This window comes from Colletotrichum higginsianum, chromosome 5 (genome assembly GCF_001672515.1).
Source record: "Colletotrichum higginsianum IMI 349063 chromosome 5, whole genome shotgun sequence".
Lineage (NCBI taxonomy): Eukaryota > Fungi > Ascomycota > Sordariomycetes > Glomerellales > Glomerellaceae > Colletotrichum > Colletotrichum higginsianum.
Window position 1 is genome coordinate 1825287 of NC_030958.1, and position 19969 is coordinate 1845255.

At 55.8% G+C, this 19969-nt stretch overlaps 5 protein-coding genes across 5 annotated transcripts; 3 read left to right on the forward strand and 2 right to left on the reverse strand.

The window, feature by feature from the left end:
- Positions 1-853: 853 nt before the first annotated feature.
- Positions 854-2011, forward strand: CH63R_07485 (uncharacterized protein; the record flags this gene model as incomplete). The annotated part of the gene is made up of 3 exons (XM_018302460.1): positions 854-891; positions 1000-1512; positions 1594-2011. The coding sequence occupies 3 exons, from the start codon at positions 854-856 to the stop codon at positions 2009-2011; spliced, it is 969 nt and encodes a 322-aa protein (XP_018157238.1).
- A 1441-nt stretch (positions 2012-3452) lies between these two features.
- CH63R_07486 (uncharacterized protein) lies at positions 3453-3974 on the forward strand (the record flags this gene model as incomplete). Its single annotated transcript, XM_018302461.1, has 1 exon — positions 3453-3974. One exon carries the CDS (start codon positions 3453-3455, stop codon positions 3972-3974), a length of 522 nt encoding a protein of 173 aa, XP_018157239.1.
- Positions 3975-4602: 628 nt separating this feature from the next.
- CH63R_07487 (Ras family protein) lies at positions 4603-5680 on the forward strand (the record flags this gene model as incomplete). The annotated part of the gene is made up of 8 exons (XM_018302462.1): positions 4603-4634; positions 4696-4727; positions 4786-4812; positions 4881-4960; positions 5022-5044; positions 5102-5130; positions 5182-5439; positions 5493-5680. 8 exons carry the CDS (start codon positions 4603-4605, stop codon positions 5678-5680), a joined length of 669 nt encoding a protein of 222 aa, XP_018157240.1.
- Positions 5681-7785: 2105 nt separating this feature from the next.
- Positions 7786-8670, reverse strand: CH63R_07488 (uncharacterized protein; the record flags this gene model as incomplete). The annotated part of the gene is made up of 1 exon (XM_018302463.1): positions 7786-8670. The coding sequence occupies one exon, from the start codon at positions 8668-8670 to the stop codon at positions 7786-7788; it is 885 nt and encodes a 294-aa protein (XP_018157241.1).
- A 3387-nt stretch (positions 8671-12057) lies between these two features.
- CH63R_07489 (uncharacterized protein) lies at positions 12058-15019 on the reverse strand (the record flags this gene model as incomplete). Its single annotated transcript, XM_018302464.1, has 2 exons — positions 12058-13454; positions 13510-15019. The coding sequence occupies 2 exons, from the start codon at positions 15017-15019 to the stop codon at positions 12058-12060; spliced, it is 2907 nt and encodes a 968-aa protein (XP_018157242.1).
- Positions 15020-19969: the final 4950 nt, after the last annotated feature.

Sequence of the window (19969 nt, forward strand, 5' to 3'; positions counted from 1 at the left end):
CGAACGGCGGACCCAAATGTACAGAACGAGGTGCCAGGTCGGATCTTCTCAAGCGCTCCGTGTCTACTGGACGGTGCTTGGATTAGCGATGGGTTGAGGACTTTTCGAGGGGGGACTGGTCGCAAGAAGGACCCCTCAAGGGGTGCGCCGTCTTGGACGTCAAATGCGACTTTTCTCGATGAAGTGCATCATGGCTTGGACTTGGATTGGCATGGACAGGCTGCTATGCAGGAGACGATAGCCACTGTGGAGACCCCTCTGCGAGAGACTGAGAGATAAAAAACAAAAGAGCTCCTCCGAGCAGGGTACAGCCAAGCCCATCTAGCACCGATTCCTCAATGGCATTGCCCCTGCATGCACTCCATTGCTTCGACTGCGGCGGTGCTTCTTGTGCTTGGCTTGGTTTCTCGGAAAGACAAGGATCGCAGCGTTGATGAAGAAGGAGCAGGAACTTGAAAAGTGAGAGCTAAGGTGGTTCAGGCCTTGTGATGATGCAGGCGAAGTCAAAGTTTGATGCTGGGAAGGTGTGGAGGAGTCAAGAACACGAGGAACCCGTTGTGGGAGGGCCTAACCGGGTATCCTCACATGAAATGGATGCAGGCAACTCCATCAACCCTCCGAAGATGAATGAAGTGAGTGTTCCACTACCCATATCAAGTCGGACCTTGTGCAAAGTATGGGAGAAGAGACTGTGGTTGAAGCAAGCCAAGTGAGGGGGCGATGTGTGATAATGGCATGAGTTGAGATGGAAAAGCGGCGATTGAAGACATGAAGAAAACACCCATAACCATAACCACCCACCCACCTACCTACCTAGGCTTCACGGAAAGGGGGTGGAAGGAAGGAAACAAAAATGCATGCGGAAGCAAGCAGCAGGAAGCAGGAGACAAGGTAGGCAGGAGCAGAAGCAGGACCAGGACCAGGTCCAGATGCAGAGGAAAGGGGAAGGAGGGCAAGAGGGAAAGGACGGCTGTCGCTGTCTCTCTTTCCCATTCCCAGATTTCCAGACCGGGGTCACCAGGGCCAGGGCAGAAACTACAAGGTGAGGTATTCCACCGACATTCGCATCGACTGCATCCCCAATCTCTATCTGGCTCGTTCTCATCATGAATATTTTACTCTTGCGCCTGCAGCTGTCCACTCTGTCCAGTGTCCACCCGCGGAGCTACAGGGGATAGCAGCAGAAACAGAAACATCACGGAGGGCGCTAAAACATGTCCTCTCGGCAATCCACTGCGACCTGAAATCCACCGCATCTCCTGTCAAGATTCTAAAAAGGGCCCGAGAGCCGCTGGGGTCCCTGATACCGCCTGCCCTCCGCCGTTTGGGAGGTTCAGTAACATTCGAGAGCCCACAAACCGTCCATTGCGAGCCTCTACCGCAGCCCCCCAGACAGCTCAAGGTTCCGCCTAGCCCTGGGGGACGAAGCATGGTAGTTGGGAGAGAGGAACCTCACCACATGGGACGGTTCAGCAAGAGCCCTGGTCCCACCTGCGCTCATGCAGGAGCTGCGTGCGTGCGTGCGTGTGTGCGTGCGCGCTGCATCGCACTGGAGTCCGACTCTGGGTAAACGGCCTGACCCTGACTCGCTAGATTCGGTTCGAGCCCCGTCCATCACACCCAGCCCGGCTGCGAGCACGACCATAGTGGAAGAGCCCAACGTACGTACGGGCCAGTGTTTGGTTCCACCTCACCACCTCACCGGGCCTCATGCCAAAGTGCAGATACAGCCGCTTGGTTCCTCGACCACAGCTGCTCATACCTGGCAAACGCGGAGCTCCTTGAGTTCGGTTTGAGCGATAACACCCTGGGCGGTCGACGCCGCCCCGGACTGCTCGCCGAGGCCACCACTCTTATTTATGTAGGGCCAAACATTACTTTACCCCCGATCCAGTCAGGTTCACCTCAAGCAGCCAAGAGACGGCACGGCATCGTCTTGCTATTCCCGCCGTCTGCGAGGCAAACAACAGCAATCACCTCATGGCTCACTCCTCTGGATCTTCCTCAATGATCCGCCACCGCCGCCGCCATCTGAGTGGGAAGGGTTACCCCTTTGTCCAATCGTTGGGATGAAGAGATATTGCCTGTCAGGGGGAAGTGAGTCCGAACGAAATTCTACGTCGGCTGCTTCAACACCCGTTAGACCCCGCTCGACTTCACTCTCAACGGCACGCTTCCGTTTCAGGGAAGGAGGAATAAAAGAAGGATCAATGGGAGGGGGATATGTGTAATGGGGTCGGTGACAGAGGCTTGGAGGACGTGAGGCCATTCCTCCTCGAGTCACATTGCACAAAGGAAAGGTTGGCCGGTGGCCCCCGGATCAGCACGACGCTCAAGCACCAACCATATCACGTCCACTTAATACGACGGCAATGACTCCCCCACGAGCATCGATTTTGTCGCAAGGGTCTTCCTTCGCAGCCTGCGGCCCCAAACGCGACCAAACCTACATCGCTTTCCCCTCTGCCTTAAGACGCTTGGGACTGCCGACGACGTTGAAGCTACCGCACAAGCGTCCGACAGTAGCGTCAGCCTCTCTGTTATTTTGAGACACCCGGCACCTAAGTTGCGAGACATGATGTGAACCTCCTCTTCCTCCCCCCCATTCTCGGTCTCTGGCTCCTCGTGCGAAGGCCTACGAAAGCGGCCCAGGGCATCCTTCCCATCTGCACGGCGGCCGTTCGCCTTCGTCTTTGCCCTGTCGTCCTCCAGACATTCCTTCCCGCCGTCCCGCCAGGTCGCCAGCTTCACATGCTTCTCCTTACTCGTCCACCTGTCTGCCAGTCATCAGTCACATCACCTACATCGCATCGCATCGCGTCCCATCACGTACCTTACCTGCACGCATCGCCTACACCACTTTCTGTCTGTCTACCCGCTACGGCTCGGCTTTCAGCTGCGATTCGTCGTTTGTTTCTTCACCTCTCCAGCACAGACAAGCATCCTTGTCCACAACGAGATGGAAACCGGCGGCTGTGTCTAGTAACGTGCAACCACGGCCAATGCCCACATCTCGCCGTCGCCTCGCCTTGCCTTCGTCCCAAAGCACCACAACCTCGATCGGTTCCCTTTTCCCTTTCCCCCTCTCATGTGGAATTGGCATCGTCCTTACTCTGCTTCGCAACCCGCTTCACGCTTACCTATTAATTGTTTTTCTCCCCAAGTGCCCAGTCCCAGCAGCTGATCTCTCAGCAGTCGACAAGCAAGAACAACCTTAGCTGACGAAAGGATAACGGACCTGAACGGCTGATTGGCTGGCTGCCTTGCTCCGGGTGCGCACGCTTCCACAGCCACCAACGAGAGCCGAATATCTCTGGTGTATGGCGCTCCCAATAGTCATGTACGGGAATTCATAACAAAAAGAGTAAAGCGATAGAGAGAGACAGAGAGAGTACGTGCGTGCGTGCGCGTGCGCGCGTGTGTGTGAAAAGATCGACCACCATCGGCTGTCAATGACCTCCCTTGCCTCCTACCTGCTTCCTGATGCCTTCATGGATACATCCATCTCCAGTGAGCAGTTGTACTGTTCTCCCGTTTGGACTCGAGTGATTCGCCTCCCCCCTCACCTTCGGCTTCAAATGCCCAAGTCCAAAAGGCCAGTACGTACTCTTCAAGGAGCTCTCGCCCTTCAACCATTCCTGAGTTCTCACTCTGCCGCCTGCTACCGAGCTGTCTACGGGGCTCCAGGTGCTGGAGGCGTCGTTCAGGGTACAAAGTACTTCGAACCTAGCGCACCCTGGCCGCGAGAGGCCCTTGCTGCAAGAACAAACTGCTGCACCGGCGCCTTTAATTGGATGATCAGAGAGAGCGCGAGAGAGGAAGAGAACGAGAGAAGGAACTTTGACTCTTTTCGTGGCTGGTGGTCGGTCTATTTTCCATTCTTCTTTTGCTTCCTCGTCTCCGTCCTCTTCCTCTTCTACTTCATCCTCATCCACATCCTCATCCTCTTCTTCCCCCCCCTTTTCTCCTTCTAATTTTCTGCCATCTCCCGCTGTGTTTTCTATTTGCATTTGCACTTGCACTTGCATTTTCTGCTCACCCCCGTTCCCCGTCAACTCCCTTTCCCCTCCCCCCCTCCCCTCCCCCCTCCCCTTTAGCCCCCCATTCCCTCCTTTCGTCTCCACTCTTACAATCAATTCGGACGAGCCAAACCTAGCGCTCCCTAACCCAAGCCCCCGACTTTCAAACTTCGACCCTCCTGCGCTCCAACTACAATTGCATCCGGACCCCCGCCACTCGTCTTCGTCCATTCGAGGTACCTTGTTCCGTCTCTGGAAACCGCGCCTATCCACGCATAGAGAGATTTGCACGGCGAGTTGCAGCCTCGAGTTCGCTCCCTGGCTTTCAAACATCAGCACCACCTCGCCTTGATCCTCCGCCTCGCCGACAATCTATTTAACCTTGCTGTGGTCCCTTGCCGCATGACGCGCCGACTGCGAAGTCACCACCAGCCCGGCGGCCCTTCCTCATCGGAAGACAACTAGCTGTAAAAGCGCCTGACTGGCCTCGGCACCCCCATTCTATTCGAACCGAGGCCACCCGCTCGTCATTCGCAAAGACACTGCCCTCGTGTGGAACGGGCAACATCATCAACGAGACATCATGTCACGCCTAAACAAACACCATCAGTCATGGTACGCTCCCGTTTGACCCCAATGATTCCAGGAACAGCGAGCTGACTCTTCTCTTCCTTAGCCGTGAGCTTCACGTTGTCGTGCTTGGCGCTGGTGAGTCCTTGTCGTGAAATCAAGTTGCCGCATACGAATCCCACTGACATCCCTCCAGGAGGTGTTGGGAAGAGCTGTTTAACAGGTGAGCACTCCTTAGGCCAGCCGGCTCACGTCGATACCAACGGATCGGCGAGCTAACCATTCTTACAGCTCAATTCGTTCACAATGAGTGGATCGAGAGCTACGATCCTACTATCGAAGATACCTACCGGACACAACTCCAGGTTGATGTGAGCTTGTTCTATCCCAGTGCTACTCTCTGCGACGAACCACTGACTCAATTCAATCCAGGGACGCCAAGTTGTCTTGGAAATGTGAGTAACAAGAAGAGGCTCTTTGGCCGTGAGACAATGCATCTGACACGGAGACAGCCTTGACACTGCAGGCACAGAGCAATTTGGTAAGTGAAATCACTGACCTGGTTTCTCATCTCGTCTGACATTGGATGTAGTTGCCATGCGTGACCTATACATGAAGTCCGGTCAGGGCTTTATTTTGGTGTTTAGCATCACCTCATCTTCGTCAATGAATGAGATTGAGATGCTGCGTGAGGAAATAACTCGCATCAAGGATGATGACAATGTTCCCATCGTCATCGTTGGCAACAAGGCCGACTTGGAAGAGCAGCGGTCTGTGCCCAGACAAAGGGCCTTTGCCTGTTCCCAAATGTGGGATGCGCCCTACTATGAGACAAGTGCCAGGACCCGGAGTGAGTTGATGACGAGTCGACTAGGGAAGATTCGAAACTAACTCGATTCCCAGCCAACGTCGATGCCGTGTTCATAGATATCTGCCGCCAACTGCTCATGAAGGATGAGAAGTTTCAAAGCCAGGTCGCTCAAGACGACGACGAGCACGAGTACGAGAAAACCCCTGGTCTCATGGGATTCGCCAAGCGGAAAAATCGAAGACGGAGACGGCCCGACGGTCACCGATGCGTAATCTTGTGAACGTTACTCTCGCTCATGTTTAAGTCAACTTGGTCTTTGGGACCAAGTTCACCGCTCGCCACGGCCGCGAAGAGTTTGCTTGTATTCGCTTCGATGCCACCGCGGTGCCCCAACAGCAGTGCATTCGGCAACAGATGGCAGGCAGTTTTCTCAATGGCCTGGCCAGAGCGGTAAACCAACCAACCCACTCATCTGGATGCCCCCTCCAAACAAGACGACATTGTTTTATCTGCAAAACATACCCTCTCACGATTTCTGTTGTTAGCCTCATGGCATAGTAGCATTTCGACTTTTCATGTCAATACGGCCTTTTGTACGCTTTACGACTTTCGATTTTCGGTTGACGACAGCATGCTTCGCCCCCCTCCCCTTTGGGGGGGGGGGGGGCATGCACCAGGAGAAGGAATTTCAAGAAGAACTGCAGACACAGACTTTCATATGTCACTTTGATTTCGTCTTCATTTTTCATGCTTGTTGTTTTTTTACACGAAGGGACGATTTTGGACAAAGACCTACCGCCGACATATTTTTTTTTCTTCAACTTCCAACTTTTTATCATAGGGCCGGAGACGAAACAAAAACACAAGGGGACTGGAGTTTTAAGTACAAAATCAAGATATGGTTGGACATGGCTCACAGGCGTTGGGAAGCAAACAATGATGGTTCCGTAAAGGCCGCGAGGCTAGCAATAGATGTGGCCTTGGCTGGGAGGAGGGGGAGGTCTTCTCTCCTCCCCATGAGGCGGGAATTGACAGTATTCTTAGCCTCATTATGAGACTGCAAGCTTCCCTGCTTATCGTTTGTGACAAGTGATGGGACTATGATGTCGAAGCATGCGAATGCTCCAGCATCACATCCACATCCCGGTTTGCAATTGGACCAAGCCTGCGCGTCAACTCGAACTGTTCAAACCATGTCGATCGAGGCCTCTATGGGACGACTAGGCCTGACTTTCTCGCGGGTTCTCTACTCGTTGCCTTTGACCACAGTTCCGACCCGTGCCGCTCCACAATGCCTGGTTGTTAAGGGCGCCTCACTCAAGTGCCGCAGAACGCGCACGCCTGGTAACCTCCCAGCGGCGTGTACTAGGGTCATGTGATTGAATTGCTCAACCCCCCCCCCCCCCCCCCCCCCCCCCCCCCCGGCTTTTCTCCGAGCATCTTGCCGACGTCCTTCTTCGGCCGTCTTATTCCGGACTGTCCCATCCGGCATCCAGACGCCAAGGTTGGCTAGACCAGCAGCAGAGAGCAGCATATCGGCCACGACACGACACGACACGACACGACAGGGGAATGCGGTGTCGTTTTGCTAAACGGCGCAGGTGTTCGTATAAGCCCCAAGCGGTCTTCTACACGAGCAGACGAACGGCCGGAGGCAGGGCCGCATTGGCATCACATGCTTTCTTCATGTGGCCATCGTGGCGACGGCAGGCGAGGGGCAGGGAGGATTGTTCTTTCAGGAGATGACTAGAGTGACAAGCACCACCGTTCTCGCGTCGGATTCCAGCAGGCAAAGGTGGACGATGAGGCCGTTTGGAGGCACAAGACAAGCCTCACGCACCCTGACGGCCTCTCACCAGATGTCCACGGCGTGTTGGTCCCGCTCCCCCCCGTTTCTCGGCAAAAAGACACGTAAACGAAGCGGCATATCTTTCCCGAATCAAATACGACAGGACGGGTTCTGGATAGTACCTTTGATCATTTGACGCTGTGATGCCATTTTCAAATCCCATAGGCTTGGCTGCCTCCTCGGGGCCAAGTCTTTCGTCCCTATAAACCCGGAACCATCACAGAAGCGCCCCGGTGCTCTTCCTTTCCTCGCCCCCCCCAGCTGTACTCCGTATCGTATTTCCAAGAAAGACACAAAAGACATTAAGCGTCGCTCTCTCGTTTCCTCCTCAGCCCACCCGCCCTAGCAACACCCGTCGAGCCGTACTCGACCAGGACCAACCCAGTGTCAGTGCTGGCATAAATGTAAAGAAAAAGAAGAAGGTTGAGAGAATAAGTAAGTAATGGGGTATCGGTTGAAGTTATGTCGTCCATGCGGGGCCACAACCATGAACGTTGCCTCCCTCCCAATCGGGGGACATGGTCACCTCATTCCCCTCAAAACCTCGGCGGACCTTGCTGCGGCGGCTTGTCGTTCTTGTTGTTCACCTTGACCACGCCGACCAAGACACCCACCACCAGAGCGACCAGGAACAGCAATACGGCGCAGAGAACGCCGGCGAGGATACCGAGCTTCACCTTTCTCCGCCGCCTCGCCTGTGCGACAGGGCCGAGCTGTCCGGGACTGTTGCCGTAAGCCGGCATGCCACCCGTCATGGATTGCAGGTGCGCGCGCGGTCCGCCCCGTTCCCCTTGCCCCGACGTCGCGTTGGCGACGTACGCAGCCGCCGGCGCGGGGGACTGTTGCGAGGTTCTCGAGTAGTCGCCCCGTGACCGCGGGGGATGCGCCGCGTTCTGCTGCTGGTGGGATTGCTGTGCGCCGAGTAGCGCGTGCTCCGACGAGTGTGGGGACACAGGGTCTCGAGGGGTCGAGGGGTTCGTGCCGGACCCCGGCCTTGATGGGTCATACGGCGGCGGCGGCGGCAGGTTGGGGTTCGCGGCGGACATGCCGTCTGGGCTCCACGGGGTTATCGGCCCACGCGCGGGCGAGTAGGGGCCCAACAGCGGATCGTGGGTGGGCGAGCGAGCCCAACCTTGCTGAGTCTGGGCGTTAGCAGGATATGACGGGTAGGGCGCTTGTCCGCTGTTGCCAATGTTGTTGGTGGCACCGGGGCCCGCGTTGTACGACTGGGAATAGCGGGCGTTGGGCATGGCGAGCTTGTCGTCGGTAGGCATCGTCGGGTCGGAAGGCCGGTAGGACGAGTCTGAAGGGTAGGCGGCATTGTTGATGGAGCTCGAGGGATGACCAGCTGGGGAGTAATTTGAGTCGGAGGGGTATGCGGCGCTGTCAATTGGGTGATGGCTTTGTTGGTTGAAGGCCATGATGGACGGATGTAATTACGGAGCGGTTCGTCGTCCGGGGATGATGGAGGTGATCTGGAGAGAGGACCGAGACAGGGTGGAAGTGGACTTCACGTCGACGTCGATATGCGGCCGCGAGTCCAATCCAAATGCAGCCGAGGCCCTAGAGACAAGGCCAAGAAGAACAAAAGGATCGACTCAGCCGGTTGGCGCCAGAAGGCTGGCTGCTGAAAGCGATATAATCACGCGTCGAAGAAGCTGTCGAGACGGTCGCCTTCAAACCGATGCAATGAGCGATACGGGGTGAGTGAGCAGGGGTGAAAAGAATGGGACGACCATTCGAAAGTGTACGGATTGGTCTAGGCAATGAGCGGATGGGCAGCAAAAGCGGATGGTAAGTCCCCTCGATGGGCAGTAAGGAACGAATGAGGGTGAGGGTGAAGGAAAGGGTAGCGCAGAAGGGTGAGTGAGAGAGAGGTGAGAAGAAAGAGCGAAGTTGCGACAGTGAGCGGGCGCAAAGAGTGAGAGCGAGGATGAAAGTGAGAGTAGGAGCAAGAGTGAGAGTGAGGAACATGCAGAGGAAGGGGTCACCCAGGATGCGCAGAGTCCGCCCACTTGCGAAGCACAGAGTCGCAATGTCAAGGACAGTAGGGCGAGCCGCCGGCCGGGATTAAGTGACGGTGCAGCTCGGCCAAGTGGGTTTTGTTGCTATTCATTACTACCTAGGTACAGTACATGCAGGAGACCATATGGCTGCGCTGAGACGTACCTACCTACCTTACTACCTATTTGTTGCTCACCAATACCTGCTTCTCTCCCGTCTAACGGGGGTGGTGGTTCGTCTTTTTCACAGCCTCAATAGGCGGCGCTCGTGGCTCTAGTCTATTGGCAAAGGGGGGGGGATTCTCGTTGTGGATGGATAGATGGCGGATGGGAGGGGCGGACGGGTAGAGTCGACGGATACCTTAATTCTTGTTCTTCGAGACTAGGTGCATGCCACGGCGGCAGGGAAGCCAGGCGTAGCAACGCGCCCGTCTGGCAAGAGTAACAGTGACAGTTACAGCTACAATGATGATTACAGTACCACGCCCCTCTGCGTCGTCAAGCCCTGTGGCCCCTTTGAGGGGACGGGGCGGTGCACGGCGGCCGTGGATGGCAGTCACGATGACAGTCGGGATGACAGCCACTGACAGCACCCCCCCCCCCCCCCCCCATCAGTAAGCCAGACAGACGGTAAGAGTACGAGAGAATGGGGTCCAACGGCGGGCCTGAACAACCTGATGTGTTTCAAACTTTCAATAGACCCGACGATGTGATGACACTGACTGACAAGCCCATTCGGTCTGACAAGTCTGGCATGTTTTGGACCTCCGTCTCTCCTCCCCGTTTCCCCCTCCCCCCCCCTCTGTGGACAACAACAGGCTACAGCCCCATCTGATTGTCACCCACTTGTCCAACCTTGCCTTCGGTTCTGAAAGGAAAACCCACTCTAAATGGGAGGCTACGGCATCTGCAGCTGGGCCAGGCACAGGACACAGATTGGTGGGGAGGGAAATACAGGAACCCTTGCTCTGGCGCAAGCACGCACGCACTTGCTAGGTGGTAAACCACGCCTGCGCCTAGAAAGGGGGTCGGAGAAGAGGCAGGGGCTCGGTGGGTGGGGGGGGGGGGGGGAGAGGGGGAAGGCTTCGGAAAAAGAGAGAGAAAAAGAGGCGAGGATTGGAACCTGGGGACTTTGGTACGGCACTGGCATCCCACACGCTAACAAAGGCCGAGCCGATCAGGTCGTCCCTCGCGATGGGGCTTTGTTCCCGCCCACGAGACGCTCGACAATGTCGGTCGCGAAGATAACCGGGCTGGGTCCCCGGGGGGGAGCATGCCCGGCCGGTCGCCATTCTTGACCCTGCCACTGTTCGGCAGAGCAAACTAGGAAAAGCCAAGACCAAAACCACTAAGGTCCCGTTTCACGATCCATTCGGTGGGGCTGTGGGACACTTACGGGGGGGGGGGGGGGGGGGGGTGTCATTCAATCGATCAACGAATTGTAGAGAAAAGAAGCAGAAGGGCAAGAAGAAAACCACAGCAAGTGTTGTGTACGAGGAGCAAGACTTGTTCGACGATGTGCGAGTCCCAAGAACCCGACGACTCCTGCCAAGCAAGAGCCCCTCGTCCACCTGTAACTCTCCGTTTCTTCAACCTGCCTCCCTTTTCTCGTCTTGGCTTTACACTTCCAAAGACCCAACGTTCTGGAGAAAAGGGGGGCATTGAGGGAGATAAACAGGCTGTTCTGCATCCGCTCTAGCGCAGAACCCCCCCCTCTGCACATCGCAACTTGCGCGCCCCAACTGCAAAGCTGGTGGGGGGGGGAGGGTTTCTCTTCCGCAGCAGAAGCAGAAAACCAATGATCTCAAAAGTGAAGAGTGAGAGAGAGAGAATTGGTGTGAGAAAAAGAAAAGAAAAAAGGGCCTGGTAAACGTCCTCTGCTAGTTACCCCTACGTGTAACCTCTCACCATGAACCTCGTTTGACAAATCCTGTTCGTTGGCTACGATGATGAACGCAACGCTGTCACTCAGTGTCACTCCGTCAACCCTGTCGAAGAAAGAGAAAAAGAAAAAAAAAGATGACAGTATCCGACTGACACTTCGACTCAGCGCTGGTGTCTACCATCAAACTCTTGCATCCATGATGCTCTCAAGCAAACCCATGGGGAAGGAAAAGAAGACAAGGAAATAAAGAGACCGCAAACGACAGAGCACTTATCTGACCAAGTTTCTGCTCTACAAATGTCATCTAAAGCGCCAACCTAATTAATTAACCTGAGAAGCCGCACATAACCCACAAATACACGACCCACACGCCTCGTCGACTATCCAATCCCAATTCCTTCTGACAAAAGCTTCATTTATGGAAACCCTCTCTGCTTCCCATTCCAAATTCCTCCTTGTTTGAATCAGATCCTCTTGCTCCAAACTGTGAGCCACAGAGTTCGAATGCACCTCGCGACTGTCACGTTAGACAGTATGGTGTGTCTGTTGTAGACGTCATTATGTCTTGATTGATAACAATTGGTATCTGTATCTGCACGCCTCTCTCTGGCGACGTCCCACCAATCGTCTCAGCACCCTTGCTGACTAATTTCGTACACGACGAGACGCTACGCTTGCCAAAATATCTCCCGCTTACAAAAAATAAAATAAAAACACATTTGCATCTTGTATACAAAATGGCTGGCCGGGCGTGCCTACATAGCCTCCCACAATGCTCGGGTCCTCGCCCAGAAAGGGCGGCCCCGTCGCCTCATTAACCGTCATTTCTATGTACAACCCTCCCAATGTCGGCACGCCGGCAACAGCCGTAGTTTTAATTACCGCCTCGCGGTCACAGCCAGGCTCGCCTTGTGTCCCCCTCAGCGGCTTGTGCCGCCTGCTTGAATACCTCCGGGTATAGTGATAAGAAAGTTAACCAGGTCTACCGAGTTTCCTCCGCCGAGCGTAACGTTCAATGCCTGAGTGGGCGTCACGCCGCCGTTTTGCTGCCGGCCTCCTTGGTCCGCAGTGGTGAAGAAGCGCTGCAGGACAGTCTGCGCCGTCGTTGCCGCCATCAGACTCTGCCGTTCCAAGATCAGCAGAACCGAGACGCGGGCAAAATCAAGCGTCTCTTCCGTAACCATGAATCTGGGGTTGGGTGCTGGCGCAGAAGGCACGGGGATAGAAGGAAACAACGGTCCCTGAGGAGTTGTCGTCATTGTCGTCATCGTTGTTGGCGGCGACGGCGGCGACGGCGCCGTGGTGGTCGCTGGCAGAGACACGGGAGGCGTCGTCTCGGGCAGCGATGTCGGAGAAGATATCACAGGGATGGTGGCCCACTTGGTAGAACTGGTGGCGTAGATGGTTGTGACCCGGAAAGGGCCCGTTAGGGTGGTGAACCCGCCAACAATGTCCGGCGATGGCAGCACCACTGCCCCAGGCGCGTTGATATCGATCGTGACAGTGGCCGCCTCACCAGGCGGAATGACGATAACCTCCACTGGGATTGCGGCGTTTGCAACCACATCGACGGCGGAGGTGGGAGTGCCCACGCGAGACGAGCGGCCGTCAAACGTGACGAGCGAGTTTTGTGCGATACATGAAAGGTTTTCCGTGTTGAACTTGGCCAGAATGTCGGTTCCGTCCAAGGGCACTGAAAAGTTCGTCCTAGCTTGTTGAAGCAGTCGCGGTACAGCTTGGCCAAGAGTGACATTACTAAAATTAGTCGAAGTGGAATTTCCCATGAGGTTTGTTGTAGTGCACCCCGTAGCTCCGGCAACGCTGCAAGTCTGCCCGGTAAACCCGTTGATGCAGATGCAGGAGCAAACGCCTTGGGATATGACGTTAGTTCCGCCATTTTCGCACCTGAGTTGGTTTTGGCATTGGTTCAAGGCCGGTTCCGCCGTGGGTGTGCTAGTCCGGTTGCGCCGGAAGACGAGGAATTCGAGGGGGACGACGATGGCGGCGGCAACGATGCCCAGCACGATGATGACGATCACAATAAAGGCCCAAAGGGGGAGACCGCAGCATCTCCTGCGAGGCCTAGTCGACGACTGCTCATCATTGGACTCTAGTATGGCTAGAGGAGACCCTCTTGCCGCCATCGCTCGAGTTACGGGCTGTGGAGTGCTGCCTCGACTGCCCGGTGCCAGAGGCCACGAGGCTGTGGAGGCTCGTCTGAACCAGCTGCCCCGATTCGGGGGGTTGGGAGTTGTCGCCGCAGGTGGGGGAAATGCAGCCAGCATGTCGGATAGACCTGACTGGTGCTTTTCGGCAGCTAGAGCCACGTTAGTCGCCGTTGCCAAGAAGGCGGTTGAATGGTCTCAACTTACATGACATGCCAGACACTTGTTGATCCCCCTCGCGCCCAAATGCCTTCTCGTCCGGCCACGTCCCGTCGCCAATCTCGAATCGGCTCCCGGGTCTTCGTCCGCGGTCGATCAGGGCAGCTAGGCGGGTTGCGCGCTTGATGAGATCTGGCAAGCTAGTCATGCTGCCCCTGGACTCCATTGCCCTGACCGAGTCCATGTCGAGTCCAAGTTTTGGTGGGCGTCGGATGGCTGACAAGCGGTCATAGGGTCGTGGCGATGGTGTGACTTTCCTCATATCTGCCGGGTCTGTTGCGCTGGCAGCGGCAAAAGCGCCGAGCATCGCATCGGGCGTGAGTGATGGCGTGTTGGCTGTCGCCGCCACAGTGGGGACTGTGCCAGACGAGCTGGACCCCTCGTAGTACGCCGTTCCACTCTCAAACGGGCTGACGGGAAGTTGCATAGGACTGGGCGACGGCCGTGGCGGTGGTTCTTGAAGTTCCGAGACGGACTGTGCTTCCTGGGGCAACGGGTCGCCGCTGCTCGGTGCACGATTCATGACGATGGACGGCTTTGACATTTTGCCCAAACTTGCGCTCCTCACCAGCTTGCTCTCGTCGCCCACGTCGCCATAAGGTGACCCGCTGCCACGGCTCATTTGGCTGTTTTCGTCTTCGGTGGAATACGCATCATCCCCGTAGTAGTCGTCTGGGTATCCCGGGCTAAATCCCGGTGATTGACTGCCCCAGCTCTCAGGCATTGCAGCGCTCGAGGCAAACGACGTGTGTGACCTAGACCGCGGGCTCTCTTCGGGAATCGGTGAAACGAACGAGGCATTTGAATAAAAGGACGAGTCGCCTCGGCGCGACGATGGCGGCGGACCTAGAGTTACACTTCGTCTCGGCGGCGCTACCGGGGGTGGTGCAGCAACGGGCGGGATAGCTGCCGGCAGGGGAAAGTCTGGAATCGATCCTACTGACGAAAGCGACGACTGCGTGTGTCTTGACGACGGGGTAAGCGGAGTGGATGATATCTCCTGGCTCAAGACTGATTCCCGCCCGCTTTGCGGTGTGTATTGGAACACGGGAGTGTGATCCTGAACTCGTGAGCTGTCCAGGATGGAGGGGACTCTGCTCGGGCGAGGCGGTCGTTGGGGTGGTGGACCACGGCCCGGAGGAGGTCGGTAGGGTTCGGCATCGGGGTTATTTGCGGGAGACAGAATCGGTCCGGGCAGCGGCCATTGCGGGATCTGCGTCGGTCGGGAAATGGCGACCCCAATTCCTCCGTCCTTGTTCTGTAGTGCTGCCGGTGGTTGGGGTCTCGGTATACGTGAGGGCGGTGATTCACCGACTTGGCGTCTTTCTGAGACATCCGTGGGGCTGTCTGGATCTTCTTCGACTATTGGGAACCTCGTGGCGCCTGGCGGCGAGTTTTGTTCCCTGAGGAATCCGGCCTGAGCCCGTTCTCTTGCCCGCTTGACGGATCCTGCAATCGATGGTCGATCCATATCTTTTCCATATTGGGGGTGACTCATTTAGTACTCGTAAATTCGGTCCAGCGACATCAGAGTTTCGTGTTTCCGAATTTGTGCTTCGTCTTCCCCTCCTGCGAGATGCCTGCGTGTCCAGGTTCGACGATTAAATCATTCGCTCTGCAGTATCAGCTGGCTGCAGGTCTTATGGCCGTGGTTTCTGCGGCTGTCCGATAATTGGTTGATGCGGCGGTGCTTTCGAAATTGCCCGAGGGGAAACTCGTACAGGCTCGAATGGGCAGTGCTACGACTGCAGGTACTCGTCGCAGCTTCGCCGACAGAAACGACTGGCGGTGGATATTTCAAACGAAGGTCGCTCAACTCTATTGTGAGGCGGTGTAACTGTGCGAAGTTGAAAACAGGACCCAGGCCTATTAGGAAGAATCGAAGTCTGGGGCGATGCTGTTGAACACGCAGCCGGGTGGCGACCGAGTGGAAAGGAATGAAACGGGGCGGGGAAAACGGCGAGGGAACGAGCTGCGTACTACGCAGTGGTATCAGGATTGGAAAAGAAGCCGGATAGATTAATTAGGGTAGGAGAGAACAAGGTGAAGACGGCGGACGATCTATCGTGGAGAAGTCCAGGCAGGTCAGCACGAGAAAAAAGTGTTTAGGAGAGGGTTGAGAGGTGGTGGTGGGTGGTAGGAAGGATGAGGCAGCACGGCCACCGAGAGAACCTGCCCAGTAACAGGCACAGGAGGTTTCCGGTGCTTCGGGAGGGTCGCTTCAAGCCGGCCGCACCCTCCCAAGTAGCACGCAGGGAACACCTAAACAGGAGAGCCACGGGTAACGGGGTAGTCCCAAAGGGTTCACGTACATTCGGTGTTTCGAGACTTGATCTTCTGGCCAGCGTGATTCGCCCAATGAAGAAGATTTGTCGTTGCCGTCGATGAGGAGAAGGGGAGTGTATGTGAGTGAGTGAGTGAAGAGACGACCACGGGTCGAAGATACGATATGATGGGTGAGTGAGTGAGCGAGTGTGATGACAGAAGCTGACTGTGGGGTGATGACATCGGCCTCAAAATGGGGAACAGGCGCGCCTGAGCAGATGGCTTCCACCAGTAGACAGACCAACGCAGTCGTCGGCGCAACAGCAAAGCAACGCAACGACAGAGTGCGACTCTGATGGCGGACGGAACAAGAAGAGTCGTCGGTGGTGAGACGGAGCGCGGATGGTTGCACGACACACACTGGGCCTTGCGATGCTGGCGGAAGGACTGAGAGTGTTTCAGACGGGCGGAACGGGCAGGGTGTATCCAGCGTCGGGGAGGCTGCACCTCTCTGGGGGGAACCTTGCGGTTGACGTCTGAAGATTCGAAGATCAAGTGACAATCAGGCGAAGGCGCAGACCCGCGGAGTAGTCGAGGCTAAAATGATGTGCGAACTGACAGGCGAGATCCGCGTGGCGGAGCGCGTCCGTAGACGGGATTTGGTTAGAAGAAGAAAAAAGTAGAAGAAGTTATAATGCAACAGAACAGAGAGACAGAGAAGAGAAGAAAAGGTTGAGCAAGGACGACGACGCGGGTTCAGAATCGAGTTGTTTCGAATGGGGGTAGAACAAGGTTATCGGCAGTTGGATGTCTTCAAGACAGAGTTGTTGTCCGGTTGGCGGCAAGATGAAAAAGTAAAGAAATTCCAATAACGGTCGATCGTGTCGACAGGATTGGGAGGGGAAAAAGAAAGTAGAGAAGTAAAAAGACGTCCGTCCTGTGTGAGCTTGTTGGCAGGTCTGTGTGGGCGTGTCTCGGTCGGTAACCGGACACTGGTGTATCGTGGGATTTTGACCGGCTGTCGATGTCAATGCCGACTTACAACAACAGGTTGGCCGGATTAGACTTGCGACTCGACGTGGCTGGACGGAGGCGACGACTCTTGCTCGTTACCACACCTGCTGGGTAGGCGTTCGAGACGGTGAAGGCGAAGAAGAGGAGAGAAGTCTGGAAGAGGAGTCGAGACGGGACAAGAGGGGATAGAGAAGAAGGCAAGGAGGGATCCTCAGAGGTCAAAAAAGGGACAAGCGGGCTGCCAGAAGGAGAGGGTTGGTCTGGGTCTGTGTCCTAATGCAGAGACGAGGGTGGGATCGGGGAGGTCTGGCATGAGTGACAGCCCATTTGATCAATCAATCAATCATGGAGAAGCTGCGGAAGCATGTTCACTCCACCAGGAAGGACTCGAAGAGGAAGAGAGGAGAGAAGAGACCAGGGGCATATCACCTGGCCCTTGTCTGTTCTCCGTCGGGGGTGGGTGGGTGTGCATATGTTTCTCACTATCCGTACCTCCGTATGGTTGGTTGGTGAGTGTGCTGCTCTCTGCAGTCCCACCCAGTCTATCAAGTCCGGACAATACGCCGGAGGTGATGTGCTGCCACAGCTTTCTGCAGCGCTGTCGCTGCCATCGAAAGGCTAAGCCACGCAGGCGGCGGCAAGTTGAAGAGGGAGATGCCCCGTGCTGCAAGGCACGGGCGTGGGGATTGTGACGGGATTGCGCAAACGATGTGATGTGGATAGGACAAGACTCTCAAGAGGAAATGACAACAGGGTGGGGTGGCCGTGACACCAACGGGACACCAACGAGCCCAGCGTCAGTGTCAGCGTCAGCGACAGTCCGAGCTGGTAGAGGCGAGAGGGCCGTTGACAGCGTGGTCGCCACTGTTCTCTGCTCTTTACTCCTTGATCCGGGTCCCTAGACTGTCGGATGGGAGAACAGAAGCAGTTTGGAAAGGGAAACCCGATGGCGCAAGAGGCGTCCGGCCAAATCGTTGGTCGCGCAAGCCCGGCGGTCGCCCCAACTTGCAAAAGGTATATCGGACGTCTGCCAAGGGTTGCCCCTGGCAGCAATTTTGAAGAGGACAATGACCCAAAGTGGTAGGTAGATGGCTGGGAGCTCGGGTAGACTTTGGAGCTGATAAGGGTTAACTGTAACTGTAACTGTAACTGTACGCGGTTTGTAAGTTTAAGAGAGAGAAAGAGAGAGAGTGTGTACAGAGGTATGTGTTTAGACTTTCGAGAGTCTCGTCGAGTTCCTACCTTACCTATCACCTACCCACTGCTCCTGCTCCAGGAGTCATGCCTGCTTACCCCCTGGCTAGCCCTCGTCAAGCCCCTGTCTTCTGGATTCACCAAGTGGATCTTTCCGGAGTTTGGTGGGCCAACAATGGGCGTATTAGTCTCAAGCGGAAACACTAGTGCAGGCACGCACCGCGAGACCCTTTTGATCCCTGCAATGGCGGTCCAGATGGCCCGATCTGGGGGAGCCTCACCCAACTGGTCCCGGCTTTCCTTTCTTTTTTTGCCTTTCCAATATTGGGGAGATGTCGCTTTTCGATGCATGGAACCTAGTGTCTTGTGAGCAAGGAACAGTCAGTCGCGTAGCACACCACCGCCAAGTCCCGACCTGGCATCGCATACATGCTTTACTGCCACCTCAGAGTCGTTTAACCCGTCAACGCGCCAAGTCTCCACGAACCAAGCCCCTCGACGGAACATTCTCTTCCTGCGACCTGCGGCAAGCCCAGCCTTCTTCGCCCTTGTCCTTTGCATATGCCAGAACTACCGTCGGCGTGCACGTCAAAAAAGAAAACCAAGGACAGGCCATCCTGGAACAGGAACGAGACACTGTCGCCCGCCCGTTGCTCAGCCACGAAGAATTCAATCGCCAAAGAACGACCAACCCCAAAAGCCAGCACTTCTCAAATCATCGAGGGGACATCGGGAAGCCAGAGGTGCACCTTCATCCATTCGTACGCCTGCAACACGCTTGCATCTCACCCGCTACCCACTTTGCATACGCTCTCCAAGAAGACGGGACGAATTGAAACACTGCCTTCCTTGAGCTGATGTCTGCCGCAGGAGAGATAAAGAGGGAACTATCCCAACTTTTTCTTCATTGTCCGGCCTGCATCCGGCCATCAATGAATAGCCCCCCCCCTCTATCGTCAAGTCTCCGACAGAGCGCTGAACGCGGTCAGGCGGTAGGGGATCACCGTCTCATCCTTGACCAAGCTGGCGACATGCCGGACATCAGCCACCCTCCCCCATACTATCCTGTCCATCTGGGCGACATCACGACGAAGTCAATATGACCGTTCAACACCCCGCGCCGACACCAGAAGAACGGAGTGACGATTGCCCTCGCCTTATGCTTGCCTTGCAGCCTTTGACCTTACCACTAGAACGCCGATCAGCATTACAGCTGACACACAAGCGGGGGTCTGCCTGCGGCATGCAGCTCCAAAGTTCCTGTAATAGCACCTCCTGCAGGAACATCTACGGGATACGGAGATGGATGCCCTTGTGGTCTTGGCACGTCGATGTGTGATCATGGCTTCTTCATCTTTTGTCTCCCGGGCTTCTGCACTGCTCTCTGTGGCATGTCTCACGGCATCCATCGAGGTGGCCCCTGCTCTTGGGATGATTCATCCAACCAGCGCTTCGAGTAGGTAGTGATAGAACAGGCACGGTGACGGCGACAGCAACAAGTCGGCAGGCCATGCAGCGCCGTCCACCGACCAGTTTGTCTTTTATTGTACTCTACAGGCCGCGGTTCGACTTTCGAGTTATAGACGAGTTTCAGCTGCCGCATGCATGCTGCAGACATGGGACAGGGCTCAGGGTCAGCCCCTTCCTCATCTTTTTATCCGTCACAATTGGGTGCATCGGCTCGTACCAGAATATACTTTGTCACGTGGAGCTCCTTCTTCCTTCCTAACAGGGTATATCGATGAGTATCCAACACACGTTGCCATTATCCCTCTTGTTCAACATACAGGTATGCGGCGGGGCTTCCGTATTCGAACCTGCCAGGTTGCCACAACAAATGTGGTCACATGGTGAATGATCGACGCGGGACAGCAGCCGGCAGGGCACTGCTGCTGCTCATCCGATCCCCGGCATTGTATAGACAAGTCTTCCCCTTGCGGCCTGACCTCACATCAGCTATCGAGGCAGATGCAAA